Source organism: Magnolia sinica, chromosome 7 (assembly GCF_029962835.1).
Source record: "Magnolia sinica isolate HGM2019 chromosome 7, MsV1, whole genome shotgun sequence".
Classification (NCBI taxonomy): Eukaryota; Viridiplantae; Streptophyta; class Magnoliopsida; order Magnoliales; family Magnoliaceae; genus Magnolia; species Magnolia sinica.
In genome coordinates this window covers 2,404,600-2,421,838 of record NC_080579.1, presented here as the reverse complement: position 1 = coordinate 2,421,838, position 17,239 = coordinate 2,404,600, and the positions used below count along the sequence as shown (strand labels likewise).

Sequence of the window (17,239 nt, the reverse complement as noted above, 5' to 3'; positions counted from 1 at the left end):
AGTGGAACAGAGAGATGAAATCTTCCGGGTGGTCGCCAAAGGATACTCCAATAACACATCCAACGTGGCCCATCGCATCTCTGATCTATCTTTTCCTCTGGATCTTGCGGATTAGGTCGGATCTCTGATCGACCGAGTCTTTCAGAAGCAGCATTACCGGGGGCGTCTCCCCTTCTGAAGGGGCTCAACCTCCAGCACAGCCTTGCTGTTATCTTCCCGGAACGTCTCCACCAAGGCTTGCCCTGGGAGATGATCGGAGTCTACCATAGATCTAGGGGAGGGAGCTGACGAGGGGTACTCCTGTTCTGAGCTCCAGGGTGTGTGATCATCATCGAAGCCAGGGAGAGACTCCCCGCTGAATGACGTAGGAATATCCTGCTGAGAAGAGAAGTGTTGGAGCAGAGGAAGGACCAGGGTCTTGGATCTCAACGCACGACTTCTTGCGATCGAGGACCTAAGCTGGAAACATCCAGCAACACATGGAGGGTGCGCAGGTAGCAGGAGACCAGGATGAGGCCACGTGGAGCTGGGATCGTCCGAAGATACTACGTTTGGGCAGATATTTACCTCCGAAGCTAAGGCTGGGAGCGAGGCTTTGCAATTGAGATCAAAAGAGCGCCTGGGTCCGCCATCTGTCTCGAAAGGGAGGAGATAACAGCATGCGTCTCGCTCGAGGGACCAGATATGACGTGTAAGGCACGCGTCATGCTTTGTTGCCGCCAACGTGGAGCCGTCTGCAGGGAGAAGAGGGTTCGCATTAATGACCACCTGATGTGTGGAGCGGCTTCGGCCGCACGAGTGTTGATCTGGGGTCGTCCGCATGGCGGGGCCATCAGTTGGATCGAGGCACGTGTCCTCACTTTCCGCTCCTCGAGGACGTGCTGCGCACGCCTTCCTGTGCCTTACGAAAACTCTGCCCAAGCCGGTTAGCCTTGGACACGTCACAACTTCCGGGTTTGGTACTCCTCGCGACACCGAAGGAGGTGCTCCTTCTGCAGCGACGGGTGCTCTACGTGGCACCGGAGGGACTGCACCTTCACTTACAACTGGCGTCTTGGAAAAGGGGTTCTTTCCCGTCCCAGCGGTCACCGGCACGTGATGTCTGGCTCACCAAATGTCGCCCCAGTGTGGGGTGAGGACGATCGGATCTTCTCTTTGGACAGGAAGAGATCTCTACCGTCAGCCCTAACTTGAATGTGAGGTGGGAGAGGATCCCCCTTCTTCCTTCTAACTCTGGCCCGAACGACCCCCATTTCTTCTCCTCTTAGAGTTTTCAAATCGATTTCAACCAGATTACCGACTCGAGATGCAACCATGTTAAAGAAGTCTGCGTACCAGAGCTCAAGAGGAATCAACCAAATCAACACCCAAATCTCCTCCATCCCGAAGCATGAGAATTCATCCCACTTCATCATCTTAGCTACCATACCATTTTTATGAATAGCACTCACTACGATCAGCATGTCCGGGTTAACATCAGGTTTAACGTCAATCCACAGCTCATTAAACCTAATGGGTTTGATATCATATAACTCTGGTGGATACCGGCAGCATTCATCCAGCCACGTCTTAACAGCTTCAATGGTAGCGCCGGATTTCGTTATTGCCACCACCGACCTCCTGAGAAAGTTACCGTATGTGGCCAGCTTCTCAGCGTTGATAACTATCCAGGGGTCATTCAATACAGGCTCCTTATCTGCAATGGTTCCCCTTCCGGCTGCAACCTCCGCACCAGCTGAGGCCTCCTGATGATTCCCTAGAAGATGCTTTAGGAGGGCCTCCTTAAAGGATGCACCGGCTGAGGAGGACGTGGTAGATTTTTCCTTCCGACCTAGGGATGAAGACAAAGGCTGGGAGGGTTTATCTTTCCTGCAATTGTGAGATCTCCCGCCTTTGCTTTGTCTGTTAAGCTCAAGTCCATACATGGCCCGTTGGACCAACAATTTCTGCCCTCTGAAGCCTTCCCCGTGGAGCATCTGCACAGCCCTACTCAGTTCCTCTTCCGAGCTCAAATGCACTAAGGCGAAACCTCTATATGATCCATCCCCTCTGTTTCTGGAGAGCACCACATCCATTACAGCTCCTACTCTACCGAAAATCCTTGCAAGTTTATTGGCATCCACCCTGTCGGGAAACCTTTTACATATAAGGTAGGGAGATTCGAAGTGTTTGGCCTGCGCTGCGGGCCAGGGTGTTAAGTCTCTATGGTTACAAGAGACCTTTCTCCAAGAATTGCTATCATCCCCATCCTCCTGGACGATCTGGGAATCAGACCGCATGTCGACATCCGAGCCCTTCTCTAGGTTATCCGCGTCCTCCATTGACGGGGGCCTCAGAAGAGGAGACCACTATACGCAAATGTTTCTCACGATACCGTTGTTATCAGCGTCGTTCATGCACGTTTCGGCTCATCGAACACCACCGTCGTCACCGTCTTTCACCGTCGTCACCGTCACAAATGCCCCTTCCAATCCAAACCTACTCTTTTAAGGCTTGTTTGGCTTGTGATTAGACATCTCTTGGTGTGATTCCAAGGTAGTGTGAAGCCACAAGCTATGCTTTTGTCCATTTTTCTTCAACAACAAGGTATTGACCCTCTCTTTGGACTTTCTCCAATCTTTTTGAAACTTTCCATGAAGCTCGAAAAGTGACATCTAATAACACAGTAGGTTAGCAACAGCTGATTTAATCAAGGCTATGCGACTCTGAATGAAAGATAAATTCTTTTAGAAGTATAAAGGAGCTTTTCTACCTTCGTGATAATAGGGTCCCAAATGGACAAGGACCAAGGATCAGCCCCAACCAGAAGGCTGAACAACGTAATAGGTAATGAAGAATATTTAGTTATTTACACCAAAAGGCAAGGCCAGAATATTTATAATGCTTTTCTCAAGACCTAAGAAAATTTATAATGCTTTCCTCAAGCCCTAAGAATATTTATAAGGCTTTCCTCAAGCCCTATAACAGTAGGAAGAAGAGAAAGAAAGAGAAAGGAGAGGGAAGAGAGAGGAGAGAAAAGCTGAAGGGAGAAGAATGAGGAAATGAGGAAGACAGTTTGGGGCAAGAAGTTAAGCATTAGACCAAACCACATAGATATATTAGCATGAGACAAACATATAGTGCTACACAGGACTACATGGACAACATACACACACAATTAAATATATTTTCCCACAATACCAGCAACACAAATTAAGACCCCAAACTGCCTTAAAACGCCTCAAGGTCCCATTAATATAGGTGTAGTTTTGATCCTAGCAGATCAAGGCAAGAACATCCTCCCCCAATATGGAGCAATGGTCTGATAAATTGCTAGTGCAAGCCATTCTCTCACACCCACCGTACATAACTATTGACAGTAATCCATAATATTAGCATAGATATTGTTGTCATTAATCTTTCATTTGCTTATGTATTTATTTCATAAGATATGAAAGTTAATTTATATTCCTCGAGCTTAGCTGCCCTCTGCCAAATGAGTTTTGTCCTGAGGTGCCTGTCGTCATTAGTCCATTGAACCATACCTCCGTCAAGCCGTCTCCCATTTAATGCGTAGGACAGATGTCTTTCTCTCTTTGAGGAGGCCTGAGGTATTTTGCCAGCTATCGCCGCAACTCTAGATGTGGAGGTCTCGAGGGCAGTAGAGGATGGTGTATCATTTATTTGCCCTTGGGATGTGGACGATGCAAATTCGGGGTTAACCTTTTAATGCAGGGGCATTTTCACACTAGACTCGAGTGGGGTCGCCTGTTGGATGCAGAGGCACACTCGGGGTGGGTGACCCATGCGATTTGGGGTCCACGGGGGAGGTCTCATATTCGACTCCTTACCAGGGGTGAGTAATGCGCATTTCACACCGGGCTCGAGTGGAGTAGCCCGTGGGATGTGGGGACACACTCGAGGTGGGCAACCCATGTGATTTGGGGCCCACGAAGGGGGTTCGGCCGAGGTCCTAACCTATGAGATATGGGGCCTGGGTTATGGGATAAAGGGATTAATTCGCCATACTCTAACAGTTCGAGCTTTTAGAGCAAGTGGTTAATTGTACTGCATCAAATTGGTATCAGAGCGGGAGGTCTCGTGTTCGAGACTCCTCACCAGGGGTGATTAATGCAGGGGCATTTTCACACTGGGCTCGAATGGGGTCGCCTGTTGGATGCAGAGGCACACTCGGGGTGGGTGACCCATGCGATTTGGGGTCCACGGGGGAGGTCTCATGTTTGAGACTCCTTACCAGGGGTGAATAATGCGCATTTCACACCGGGCTCAAGTGGAGTAGCCCGTGGGATGCAGGGACACACTCGGGGTGGGCAGCCCATGTGATTTGGGGCCCACGAAGGAGATTCGGCCGAGGTCCTAACCTATGAGATATGGGGCTGGGTTATGGGATAAAGGGATTAATTCGCCATACTCTAACAGTTCGAGCTTTTAGAGCAAGTGGTTAATTGTCCTGCATCACCTTTGGATCTGACACATGTACCTTTGACTCTTTGATCGACTCTCTTGAAAAATTTTCTGATGAGGACAACGTGTTAAATCCTTCCTCCCTTCTTAATGAGTCCTCGCCTGTTGGGTCTTTCAACTAGGAGCTTGAGCTCTCCCCCTTCGAATGAGCTTCCCCCCTCCTCTCTAATCCTATCCTTCCCTCTTCCCCTCTCTCCTCTCCAAAGCCTTTCCATAACCCTCCATCTTCCCATTCATCAAAACCCATTTAGCCTCTAGTGGTTCTGTTGAGTTTGGTAGTAGCTTGGAGTCGACTGGGATTAGCTCGTTGGGTCTCAGTCGTGTCCTGTTGATGAGGACATCCAAGCAACATACCAAAGGAGGAGGTCCGAGCCAGTCTCCTTATGACTAGAGGTCCATTACATGGGGCCCACTTGGCCCAATTCACATTTCTAGCCACGTTGAAGACTCCACGTGCATGTTCGTTCATTTTTTAAGACCCCCACACTGGGAAGATGTACATGGGCTGCATATAAGAGCTTGATGGACACATCGAACTGTTGAAATGAGTGGACACGATAATCGAACCGTTGGATCATCATCATTGGACATCATGATCGTGGACCACGATGGGCTATGAAATAGTTTAGTTGTTTTTTTTGTTTACATATTTCGTTATTTTTGGTACAACTCATATTTGTATTGAGATTAGCGAGTTAGGAACAACTTTTAATTCATTAAGCGTCTTTATGTTGAGAATATTATCCCTTTTTTTCTTTTTTAACTGAATAAAATTAAACAAAACAGAAACTTACAAGGGAAAAGACTGAACCGCTGAGAATCCTATTTGAGAGCGCCTCTTTGTAAAAGGTCTTTTCTAAGACTATAAAAGGTTGGACATCCCAACCCTAGATGATATGCATGTTATGAATGAAAGAGATTCTCTCCTTTTGCTTTAAGATTGAGCAAAATTTCATCATGTGATTGAATTGGTGGTGCGAAACCACGGGGAGTGATTCCCTAGTTATCTTTTCTACTTTTCTCTCTTCTCAGCAAGGTATCATCTTTTCTCGTCTTCTTCTTTTCTTCACTTTTCATTTCTTTCTTTCTTTTTTCCTTTGTTACCATCCAAAACCTAAATTGACCAATCTTAAGCCCAAACCGACCACAACCGACCATCCTTTGCTATCCGTACTAACGCATGTACGGACAACCTTGTACAGTGGCCCCCTTGTTTTATCACGATTGCTCTTCCCTTCCCTTAGCTTTCCTCTTCAAAACCCCTAAAATAATTTCACCAAACCCTAACCCTAAAATTCCCAAATTCTAAAATCTCCAATTTTTCCAAACCCAGATCCCAAAAATCTTAAAATCCCTTGACCAAATCATAAATCCCTAATTCCCATAGCCTAAAACCCATATTCTCATTTCTAGAAATCCTAAATCATAAATCCCTTAAACCCAAAATTTGAAATCCTAACCCGAAACCTCCCAAAACCTTAACCCTAATGTTCCAAACCTTACTCTAAGCCTAGATACCCCAAAACCATTTCCTACTTTCCCTAGTCTTTAAACAACCCTAGCACGTCAAAACTCTTACAACACACATAATTTCCATTGAATTTAGATTTAATCCTATGCTAGGATGGGGGTTCTATCTCCCATAGATCTCAGTTAATCAGTAATTTATGAGATTTGCGTTGCAGGACTGTCGTAGCTTGGATTTGGACATGTCATGAATCTGACATTTCTGAATTTAGGGTGAATTAGCTTTATTATATCATTCCATTGCTCTAGTTAATCTGTCTTTTAATTTCATGACATTATGTTAAGTTAGATCATTCCATCCTACATCACCTGTATCTTCTGACTGTCTTGATCAATATCTTATGGAAAATGCCCTCAATGTTCCCCCGATTAGAGCCTCTTTTGGATCAAGTCCTCTTGGGGACCTATTGGTTCGTGCTCTCCCTCTGGCCTCCCGCGAGTTTTGTTTAGAAGGTTTAGTATCGATGATAAAAAAGAGGTAGTGGGTTGAAGTTGTCTGTCATGTGGGTAAGTTAGTGGGCATGGTGTTTGGTAATCGAGACGACTATATTGCCATCTTTTAGTCACTTGCTAAAAGGGGTATTTGGGTCCCTACATCTTTTTCCCCTTGTATGTCTCCCAGATCTAGGACAGGCTACAAAGAGTCAAAAAGCCTTAGGCTCCTCTCAAATGCTCAGATGGAGGCCATCCCTCGTAATGAGAAGAAGGGTACAGGGGTAAGATTAGTTCCCTATGAAGATCCTTTCTTGGAACGCCAGGGGCTTGGGCTGCCCCCATCAGCATGCCTAAGTTAAAGAAATGTGCTCCCTGTTCAAAAACAGGTTTGATTGTTATCCAAGAGTCTAAGCTTCAAGCTACTAACGAGAGTCTGGTCAGATCTATTTGGATCCATAAAGGTAAGGGGTGTGTGGCCCTCAACTCTATTGGCTCTGCTGGAGGAATCTTGGTCCTTTAAGACTCCGTACTTTGGCACAAAGAGGTAAGGTAGGTGGATCTATACTCTGTGAACATTGTTTTTTAGGAGATTTCTTTTAGTTTTAAATGGTTGTTCAAAGTGTACAACCCGAACTGTCCTTCTCTTAGGAATGCTTTCTAGGAGGGGTTATCTTCTGTTTGGGACAGATGGCCCCCCCTTGGTTTGTGGGTGGAGATTTTAAAGTTGTTCGGTTTGCGTACAAGAAACCGTCAGGGGGATCGCATCACCTCTAGCATGAGCTCCTTCTCTAACTAGGTAAGGAGACATTACTTAGTGGATCTTCCCATGGAGGCTGTCAAATATACTTGATCGAATGGTCGATGTCCCCCGAAAATGTCTCTCTTGGATAGATTTCTCATCTCCCCCAGTTGGATCCTTCATTTTCCCCTTGCTCATCAAAGAGGTCTACCCGGACCTGTATCAAACCATTTCCCCATCCTTTTGGTAGTGGACAAGATTAATTGGTGCCATAAAGCCTTCAAATTCAAGCTCACCTAGCTCGAAATGGAGGGTTTTCATAATTTGGTCTCTGTTTGATGGCCCTCTTTTGCGATTGAGGGTAGATCAGGTTTCATTCTTTTTTAAAAGATGCAGATGTTGAAGTCCAAGCTCAGACCATGTCATCAGGAGATTTTGGTCAAAGGGATCTAGCTATGGTTGCTTTGCCGAGTGAGATCCAATCGCTAGACTTGAAGGAAGAGGGCGGACTTCTATTGGATGGAAAAAAGCTCAAATAGATAAGTTACCCCCAGATTATTGCTCTTGCCTCAAAGAAAAGGAGATATAATGGAGACAACAATCTTAGGCTGTCTAGTTAAAACAAGGTGACTGCAACACTAGATACTTTTATCGTATAACCAGTGCCCGAGCATGCTCTAACTCCATTTCTTCCCTTTCTAATGATGGTGAGATGGTCTTTGATAAAGATCATATACGTGAGTCCACCGTTCAATTCTAATCTCTCCTCCATTCGAATAAGGGCATGGAGCATCCTAGAAGAGATGATCTTCATTTCGACTATATCTCCTAGAAGGATGCTAATTCTCTCAAAAATCATATCCTATTAGATGAGATCAAGGCAAACATCTCAGATTTGGGTAAGGACAAATCCCCTGGCCCAAACGGCTTCCCCATGGCCTTTTTTCAATCCTTTTGGGATGTGGTTAAAACAAATTTGTTGGCCTCTGTAGAAGATTTTTTTTTTTACAATCTGAGAGGTTACCTTCTAAAATGGGTCATACCTTGAACATTTATTGCCCCCATCCCTAAGTTAGTCAATTAGTCTCGTTAGTAGTCCTTAAAAATTTGTCGCTACAATTGTCAATCAAAGAATCAGGTTGGTCCCAAAATCATTACCCCTCTTCAAAATGCCTTCATTTTTAGAGACAAATCTTGGATAACGTGCTATGTGCGCATGAATGCCACAGGTCTTGTCATAAGTCGGGAGATCAGGAGTCCTCTGCAAGCTTGACCTTGAAAATGCCTACGATCATTGCTTATTGTTCTTTTTTAGATTATATGCTTATGACGACGGGTTTTGGGGTCAAGTGGAGAACCTAGATACGCTCGTGTATCCTTGAGTCAAGTTTTTTGTACCAATTAATGATTCGCCATTTGGCTTTTTTAAGGTCACTCATGGGGGGATCCCTTATCCCCTTCTCTTTATCCTTGCGATGGAAGCAGTTAGTAGGACGCTTTCCAGAGGGCAGGAGGTAGCCTATTTCCAGGTTTTCTAGCGGATAACTTTCCCCGTCGTATTAATCACTTGCAACTTGTTGACGACACTATTGTTTTGTGAGGCCAATGACTATGTGTGGATTTTTATTATATAGTTGTTTGTTGGTTTGAAGTTGTTTCTGGTCAAAAGATAAATCTAAAACTAAACTTTTCAGTATTCATCTGCATAAGGAAGAGACCTCTCGCTTGGTCGAATCCTTCAGATGTCGGGTTGGATCTCTCCCCCACCTCCAATCTAGGCCTTCCTTAAATGTAAAGGAAAAAATGCCCTATACATGTGGGACAGAGTCATCAAGAGAATTGAGTGTAAGCTCTCCCCTTGGAAGAGTAAACTTCATTCGGATAACCCTTATTATGGCTTCCTTGTCAAACATGCCTCTACTTTATATCTCTCTTCCATTACCCCAAATCGGTCATTCTTCGTATAGATGAGGAGAGATTTCCTCAAGTAGGGAGCTCCTCTTCTAGGAAAATTCCTTTACTTAATTGGAAAGAGGTTTGCTCCCGTCTCGGAAGGGGGTGTTGAGATTAAGTGCCTCGACCTTGTTAATGAGGCCTTGTTGGGCAACTAGGCTTGGTGTTTTGTTGTGGAGGGATCCAACTTATGGAGGTCAATCCTTGCCGCTAAGAATGGATTGACCTCGATGAGCTGGTGGATGAAATCTTCCTCCCTTTATCGTTCCTCTTTCCTTTGGAAAGCCATTGCCCGAGTTGCTTTTAAAGTTTTCCCAATTGTGGGTTTTTTATTGGAGATGAATCTAGAGTGAGATTTTGAGATGATACCTAGTGTGGCAATTCCTCCCTAAGGGACTCTTTTCCTTCCTTGGTTTCCCTTTGCTCTGTGGTGGATATATCGATGGCTGACTGTTCTCTAGTTCTGTAGAGGGAGGGGTATGGCTTCCTCCTTTTAGGCGTAACCTGATTGACCTTGAAATAGGTGGTTTGGTGATGCAGGACAATTAACCAATTGCTCTAAAAGATCGAACTGCTAGAGCATGGCGAATTAATCCATTTATCTCATAGCCCAAGCCCCACATCCCATGGGTTAGGACCACGGCCGAACCCCCCTCGTGAGCCCCATTTCACATGGGTTCCACTTCCACTTCACACGAGCCACACGCCTCACACGGGCCGCCCACCCCGAGTGTGCCCTTACATCCCACAGGCCACCCCACTCGAGCCCAATGTGAAAATGTCCCTGGATTAATTGGTTAGCCTTATGTCCCTATTGTAAGGGTTCATGCCTAATTCAGGTGATAGTGGTGAGCTACTTTGGAGGTTGGAAGTTTGGGTGCATTCCCTGTCTGTTCCTTCTACCTTCATCTTGTTCGGTCAGAATCTCCCAATAACAGTAGCTATCCCATGGGCCTAATCTGGTGCTATGGAGCCCCTGCGAAGGCCATTGCCTTTGCTTGGTTGGCTGGAAGAAACCGCATCTTAACGGTAGACAATCTCCAAAAAAGGGGCCTCATCATCCCCGATGTTTTGCCTATTTTATGTCTTAGTGATGCAGAATCCATCGACCATCTCTTCCTTCACTACCCTTTCTCCTTGTCTATCTAGATTCTAGTTTGACATGTGCTTTGGCAAACTATTCATGGGTTATGCCTTCTTCCATCGTTGGTCATTTTTGCTCCCGGCATGACCGTGATGGTGGGAAGCTCAGCAGGAAAAAGTGGAGATTAGTTCTCCTTTAGGGGTGCACACGTTTTGGATCCGGTTTCAAAAGGGATGAGAACTAAAGGTGGCCCCTTCACATGAATGGTCCATATCAATAGCTGGCAGTGACCAATTCATCTATCTCCTTAACTATTCAGTTCCAGTTTCGAAACCGCAACCGAACCGTGTGCACCCCTATTCTCCTTACTGCTCTGTGAGCCATTTTGGGAGAAAGGAATAACAGGTGCTTTTGTAACAAATGGTTACCTTCGTTAGGGGTTTTCAATCGTGTAAGGCTTGGTTGAGGGATCAGGGAACTGAGGGTTTTTCTCCTAGGTTCTCCAGTTGTTTGGCTGTTGAATTTGTTGACCTTTTTTTTCTTTTTTTCTTTTTTTTTCTCTCTCTTGTTTGTTACTATTTTTCCTTTTCTTGTTTAGTTTGTTTTTCTTTTGGCTCTACCTAATAAATTGCTTCATCTTTCAACCAATATATATATATATATTCCTCTAGTGATAGTCATGATGTGACAAGAATGCTTATAATAATGAAATAGAACATCCAATTTATGTCAAGCTACCAGGGAGCAAAAAAAAAAAAATCCAGAAATCCCAAGCCATGAAAATGGCTTGGTGAGGAAACAAACTTTTATGAATAGGTCATAGATTGCAGTGGTTACCAAAACCAAATGGCCCGTAAGCAAAACCAACAAGTAAATATGTGACTTGTTGAGCTAGGAGTTACGTGGTTCACTATCTAGGAAAACCAAACCAATTTGGTTTCTGAGAGTTTTGGTTTCTTGTGAGGAATGTGGGATGCTTCGTAGCATCTTAATCATGAATTTGGGGGGGGGAACTTCCACAATACATTCAGATGAAGGCGTCAACTTTTCGCTCAACTGCTTACATCTCTATCTATACTTTACCTCAATGAATATTATTATTCACTTGATCAGGAAAAAAGAGAGAAAATTAGTTTAAAAAGGCTTAGTTAAAAGATTGAAAATTAATCTTCAAGAGGTTCCTTAACAACAGTAACAAAAGATTCGGTCTTCCTTCCGCCACATGGAAATAGTACCTCTGATGATGATGATGATGATGATGATGATAACAGCAACAGCAATAGCAGCAGCAACAATAATAAATAGGGGATGGAGCAGGTGCGATGCATGTGTAGAGAGTGTTGAGGTCTGAAAAAAAAAAAAAAGGAGAGAGAGAGAGAGAGGGAGGAATGGAAAGGGGAAGGGGCCTCCCAACTTTTCAAATCCGTGGCCCACCCGAGCTTTAGTCTCCATCATTTTTGGGCTGACATGCTAGCATGATCTGATCCAACAGATGTACAGAGTGGATTTCACACAGTCGTCATAGTGAGCCCACAGAGCCTCTGTCGTGCAAGCTCCTTAACGGTACATCTAATGTGCAAGCTACATGCAAGAGAAGAAGTGGTGTGGGGTACTCCAGGAAGGATAGAAAAAACAAAACTGCCATCAGGTTCAAGTGCTACATGAATGAAGAAAGCAAAGGTTTCGTCCCTCCACAACTAATTGGAGGCATAAGATTGCCAAAACACTGTTTCTGTCATATAGGGTATTAGATAGTAAAAACAACAACAGAATCAAGTAACAAAATTAATGATGAACAGATATGCAAAGACACGTGCATAGGACTAAGAGATAAATTTACACGATAGTAAAGACTTACACCAAAAGATAGCCACCGGTAGCAAAATATAGGCGTCCATGGGGATCAATTCCCAAAAGCTCTGCTCCTTGGAGAGGCTTTGATGACTTTATCCATCCATCATGTTTATCCACCATGCACTCAGGACAATACCAATCACCTTCTGGCAAAAGATCCTTGGCCATCCCCACACACCTTGAATGATATGCAGCAGGGCAACCATCACAGCAGATTAAGCTTCCATCCATCTTACAAAGGCAGCATTCATCACTATTTGGGTCAACCGAGCCATCAACAACCTCTTGGGTCAAACAAGAACTGCCCAAATCGTCCACAGAATCCATTCTTTTGGAGTAATTCTCAATGTTCACGTTTCGATCAGTGTCTGTCTCCAATTCAGATGACAACGTTCTTCTGTTAAGCTCTAACCTTATGGCTTCCACTTCAACAACATCATCACATAGACACCGAAGTATCTCAAGCTTTACTGATGGCAACTGTTTATAGTATTCGCCATTCAAGAGCTTCAAATGACGAAGCTCGAAACCCGACTTCAATCCCGAACCACGAAAAATTAGATACTCAACCAAATAAACAGGCCATGTAATCAAGTCCAATAAACCCCAATTGATACTCCTACAAAAAGAAATTTCACGCAAAAGGCAATAAATCCCAACATCCAAATTGCAAAAATCCCAACAAAGGATCAAAGGCAAGGAATTAAAAGAAGGAAATGGTATACCTTAGGCAATCAGAAGCAGACTCAGAGCCCTCATTAGAAAGGAAATCCAGATGCAGTTTCAGAGTTTGTAAGATAGACATATGTATGGAATCTATTAAGGAATTAGCAAAGTTGCATTTCAGCGCTGCCACAAAAGCTTCCAAACTAAAGGGACTTAAAAATAGCACAGTACTGAATGACCTCAAACAAGCATAAACAGAGAAAAAATCGAGTATAGGAAGCTCATCTATAGTCAAATTCTTGGATGAAGGGGGCAATTCCAGCTTTGAAGGAGGGTTGTTCAGCTCTTCAGTTTTAATCTGATCCAAACCAACACATATCCCAGCTGACACAGTGTTACCTGCAGGTAATTCCTCCACGCCCAAAATGGGATCTGGAGAAGACGACAACGTAGCTGTCGCTCTGCGAGCACTTCTCCTCAATGCCATCTCAGGTGTGGATTTCAATTGCTCCGACAGTCTCCTTTTTTTCCTTCGGCCATGTCCTTCCATATCCAGGCTTTGAATATTACTTTCCTTCGTTTGAAATTCATCAAAACTACTATCCTTCGTTTGGGTATCTTCCACAAATCCAGAAGAAACATCCCCCTTCAAATCTCCATCAGAACCACTACCTTTTTCTTGCATGTCTTCCACAGCTCCTAAAGGAGCACTTTTCTTCAGGCCTCCACCGAAACCACTACCCTCCGATTGGGTTTTTTCAACAAACCCAGAGAAAGCCTTTTCCTTCAAATTTCCAATGAGACCGCCACCCTTCATTTCAGGGCCTTCAACCGATCTAAATGAAGTATTATCCTTCAAATCTTCACTAAAACCATGACACCTTGTTTCAGTTTTTTCAACAACCCCAGAAAAAGTATTGCCTTTCAAATCCCCACCTAAACCACCACTTTTGACTTCAGCATCTTCAACAGCCCCTGAAGAAGCATTTTCCTTCAAATCTTTGCTAAAGCAAATACTATCCATGCGGGTTCCTCCGTCGACCCCAGAAATATCACTTTCCTTCAATTTTCCATCAAAACTGCCACCTATCATTTCAGTGTCTCCAACAGCTCCAAATAAAGCATTCCCAGACTCTTTAATTTGAATTTGTTCAACACCCCTAGAAGCATTTTCCTTCAAATCCCAGCTGATCCCACTGCCTTCTATTCGGTTTTTCTCAACACCCCCAAACAAAGTATTTCCCCTAAAACCTCCCTCCAAAACAGATACCTTCATTTGGGGTTCATCAACAGCCACACGTGCAGCCTTTTCCACCGAATTCCCAGACTCTTCAATTTGAATTTGTTCAACACCCCTAGAAGCATTTTCCTTCGAATCCCAGCTGATCCCACTGCCTTCTATTCGGATTTTCTTGATGCCCCCAAACGAAGAATTTCCCCTAAAGCCTCCCTCTAAATCAGATACCTTCATTTGGGGTTCATGAACAGCCGCAGGTGAAGCATTTTCCACCAAATTCCCATCGAAACCATCAGCTCTCATCCGGGTTTCTTCAACCACCGAAGAAGCATTCCCCTTCATATTCCCGTCAGCTGACGCACTTTCCTCCGAATTCCCAAAATACCCACTGCCCTTCTCCACAATTTCCGAAACCTCCCTCCCAACACTACCTTCTTCCAACCGTGATAAACCCTCCGCCCCTTCCGCAGCCTCAACAGAACCGTTCCCCTTCAAATTCCCAAAACAACCCCCGCCCTTCTCCAGAATTCCCGAGCACCAGCTATCAGAACTACCATTTCCCAACTGGGTTTCTCCCCGGCCACTCTCTCTCATTTCAGTGTCTGGGGGATTACCTGAATAAGCGCTCCGCACTGCACCCCGCCGCCGTTTCTTTGGCCCCCGCCCGCGCCGCTGCTTCTGGATCTGCACCGGGAACAATTCCTCGGGTCCTTGCAAGATCGATTTGACGCCAGCGGTGTCCATCTCCTCCGACTCTCCGTCTTCGTAGAGGATTGTGTAGAAGCCGGAAGATGAGTTGTAGGAATCGACGATGCCGGAGAAGGTCCCAAGGCCATGGAAGGTTTTCTCCACAGCTCTGCCCACAAGCTCCATGAAATTGAAAGGACTCTTGGATAGAGATGAAAAGAGAAGGACAATGGGGTTTTGGGGATTTGTGTGCAGATTGCAGAGAGAGAGAGAGAGAGAGAGAGAGAGATTTCTACTTCGGTGAGAAAACTGAAAATGGGCTGAAGGCAACAAATGGGAAATGGTTTTTTTTGGTGCAGAGAGCGATTTGATACTCCGGCAGTCTATGATCCTCGATACTCCGGCACTCAAATGCCACGTGGCATATTTTACTCGAACGGAACGGCTAAGTTGATTTTTTAATTTTTATTTTTAACTTTCTGGTGTGGGGGTTATTTGATACTCTTGCAGCTTATTACGACTGATACGCAGGAACTCAGGAAATGTACACGTGGCTAATATTAACGAGAATTAAACGTCCAAGATCTAGAACCTTCTGTCGTTAACTTGCAATCCCAAAATGAGACTGGTTAAACAATTCTAAATTCTGATTCGCGTTGAATTAAGAGCGTTAGATGTTTTCTATTTTTAACCGTCCAATAAATATCCACCAATCTAATAGATAAATCATCAAATTTTCTTGATATTTTTTTCATGGTACATCTGTACTGTGATCCTTGATTTGGACGGTTTAAATCGAAAAAAAATTGTGTGTCCTGTATGCAATTCATAAGTAATTTTTAAGTGCCTGCGTGCCATCCAGTATACTCTGCCAGAGTATCAAAGTGTTAATCATCTGGCGTGGGTGCGCAGGATAGATGAAAACAGGTTTGATTTTTCGAGGACCAACTACAGACTACAGGAATCTAATGCATCGGGACGGGAAGTAATGGAAGCGGATTGGCTGGTGTACCGATATAGTTGATGTGGGTACTTTTCGTGTGAAGACCAGCACTTAGACTCCTCTAGCTCTGTGTTGTACGGTTTAAGGGCGTGTTTGCGCGGTGGGATTAAAAGAGATTAGCTGGGATGGGATTCCAAAAACATAATTACTACCCATGGCAGGGATTGTCCCCTATTGACATGGAATAAAATTAATGCCATGCTTTATTGGTAATACAGTGGTACATTCCATGGATATACCCACCATCATTTGAAATTATTGAGAATAACACATGTGGTATATCTAAACTGTTCATTTGTTTTGTAACCTCATTTTATGGAATGGGCCTAAAAATGAGGTAGATTCAAAACTTATATGGTTCCAAAAAAATTTTCAACAGTAAGTATTTAATCCCCATTGCTTTTTATGGTGGGGTCCACTTGAGCTTTAGATTTACCTGATTTTTTGGGTCATGCTCTAAAATAATCTCAAAAAATGGGTGGACGGTGTGGATATAGACCACACATTATAATGGGACCTACACAACTTGCTAACATTGAGTGAAATTGGCACGTCCCAGTGCAATTCCATCTGATCTAATTCGGAGTTTTTCCATTCTTACCAAACATGGAGGGAAATTGGCACAGGACCAAATGAATCCCATCCCACCTAATCCCTTCTAATCCGACGGCCCAAACATGCACTAAAGGTGGTCAAAGTTTTGTAGCAATGTATTTATTATATCCAACCTGTTCATCCATCCATATCATTTGAGAGCATGAGCCAAAAAAAAAAAAAAAATTTAACATAGTTACACCACAAATATTGGTGGTATAATGAATTTTACAATTAAAACATTTGTGGGGCATCCTAATGTTTATTTTCTATTTAATCTGTTTATAATATTACAAAGACTTGAATGAATAGGAAAAACAAACATGACACATAGATGAAGAGGTAAAAGTAAATCGTATTGATACAACTTTTGTGACTAGGGTTTCAATGATAAATGTTCAATCCCTAGCTTCTTTTTGAAGTGTGGTTCACTTGATATATAGATCTGTGGTCCACTTGATATATAGATTTGTCTTATTTTTCAGCTCAAGCCCAATGACAAGTACACCAAATGTATGGACTGTTGGGACATAACACATACCTCGTGATAGGAACCACATAACTTGCCGACGTGGACACACCAGCTAGATTGTTGGTGTGTTGTACATCAGCCTATCTGGTTCCGGAAGCAATGGGGCCATTGTATTGAAAATCCAGACTGTTGATTTGATGGGAACGAATTTTTGCAGTGGATGCTTAAAAATGAGAGGGAGTCTGATACTCTGGCAGAATGTGATGGATGATAGGGAGGCATATAACTTGCATACGTAAGGTACAATTAATTCAAACTAGACTGTCCAAATTATGGCCCCAAGTTTAGATATATGGTAAGCCAAAAATTACACTTATTTGATCATTAACTATCGGATTGATGGACGTTATTGGAACGTTAAAAATGAAAAAAATCGGACGGTCTTGAAAAATCAGAGGTTAATATTGTTAAACCAAATCTGATTTTCTGGTCTTTGACTTCATGACTGTGGGCCCCACAATTTA

At 43.8% G+C, this 17,239-nt stretch overlaps 2 protein-coding genes across 3 annotated transcripts in view; both read right to left on the bottom strand.

The window, feature by feature from the left end:
• The window catches only part of LOC131250823 (DDT domain-containing protein PTM), a 43,248-nt gene extending 28,273 nt beyond the window's left edge, over positions 1 to 14,975 (bottom strand). For both annotated transcript variants that reach the window (XM_058251163.1, XM_058251164.1), the window contains exons 1-2: positions 12,782 to 14,975; positions 12,061 to 12,675 (exon numbers count right to left, since the gene is read on the bottom strand). In XM_058251163.1, coding sequence (XP_058107146.1) covers positions 12,061 to 12,675; positions 12,782 to 14,832 — 2,666 coding nt within the window. In that variant the 5' untranslated portion in view covers positions 14,833 to 14,975. The remainder of the gene's footprint in view (positions 1 to 12,060; positions 12,676 to 12,781) is intronic.
• LOC131250825 (uncharacterized) lies at positions 180 to 10,390 on the bottom strand. Its single transcript, XM_058251166.1, has 2 exons — positions 4,460 to 10,390; positions 180 to 3,702 (listed from the first exon to the last, which is right to left on the bottom strand). Exon 2 carries the CDS (start codon positions 2,319 to 2,321, stop codon positions 1,086 to 1,088), a length of 1,236 nt encoding a protein of 411 aa, XP_058107149.1. The 5' UTR covers positions 2,322 to 3,702; positions 4,460 to 10,390; the 3' UTR covers positions 180 to 1,085.
• Positions 14,976 to 17,239: the final 2,264 nt, after the last annotated feature.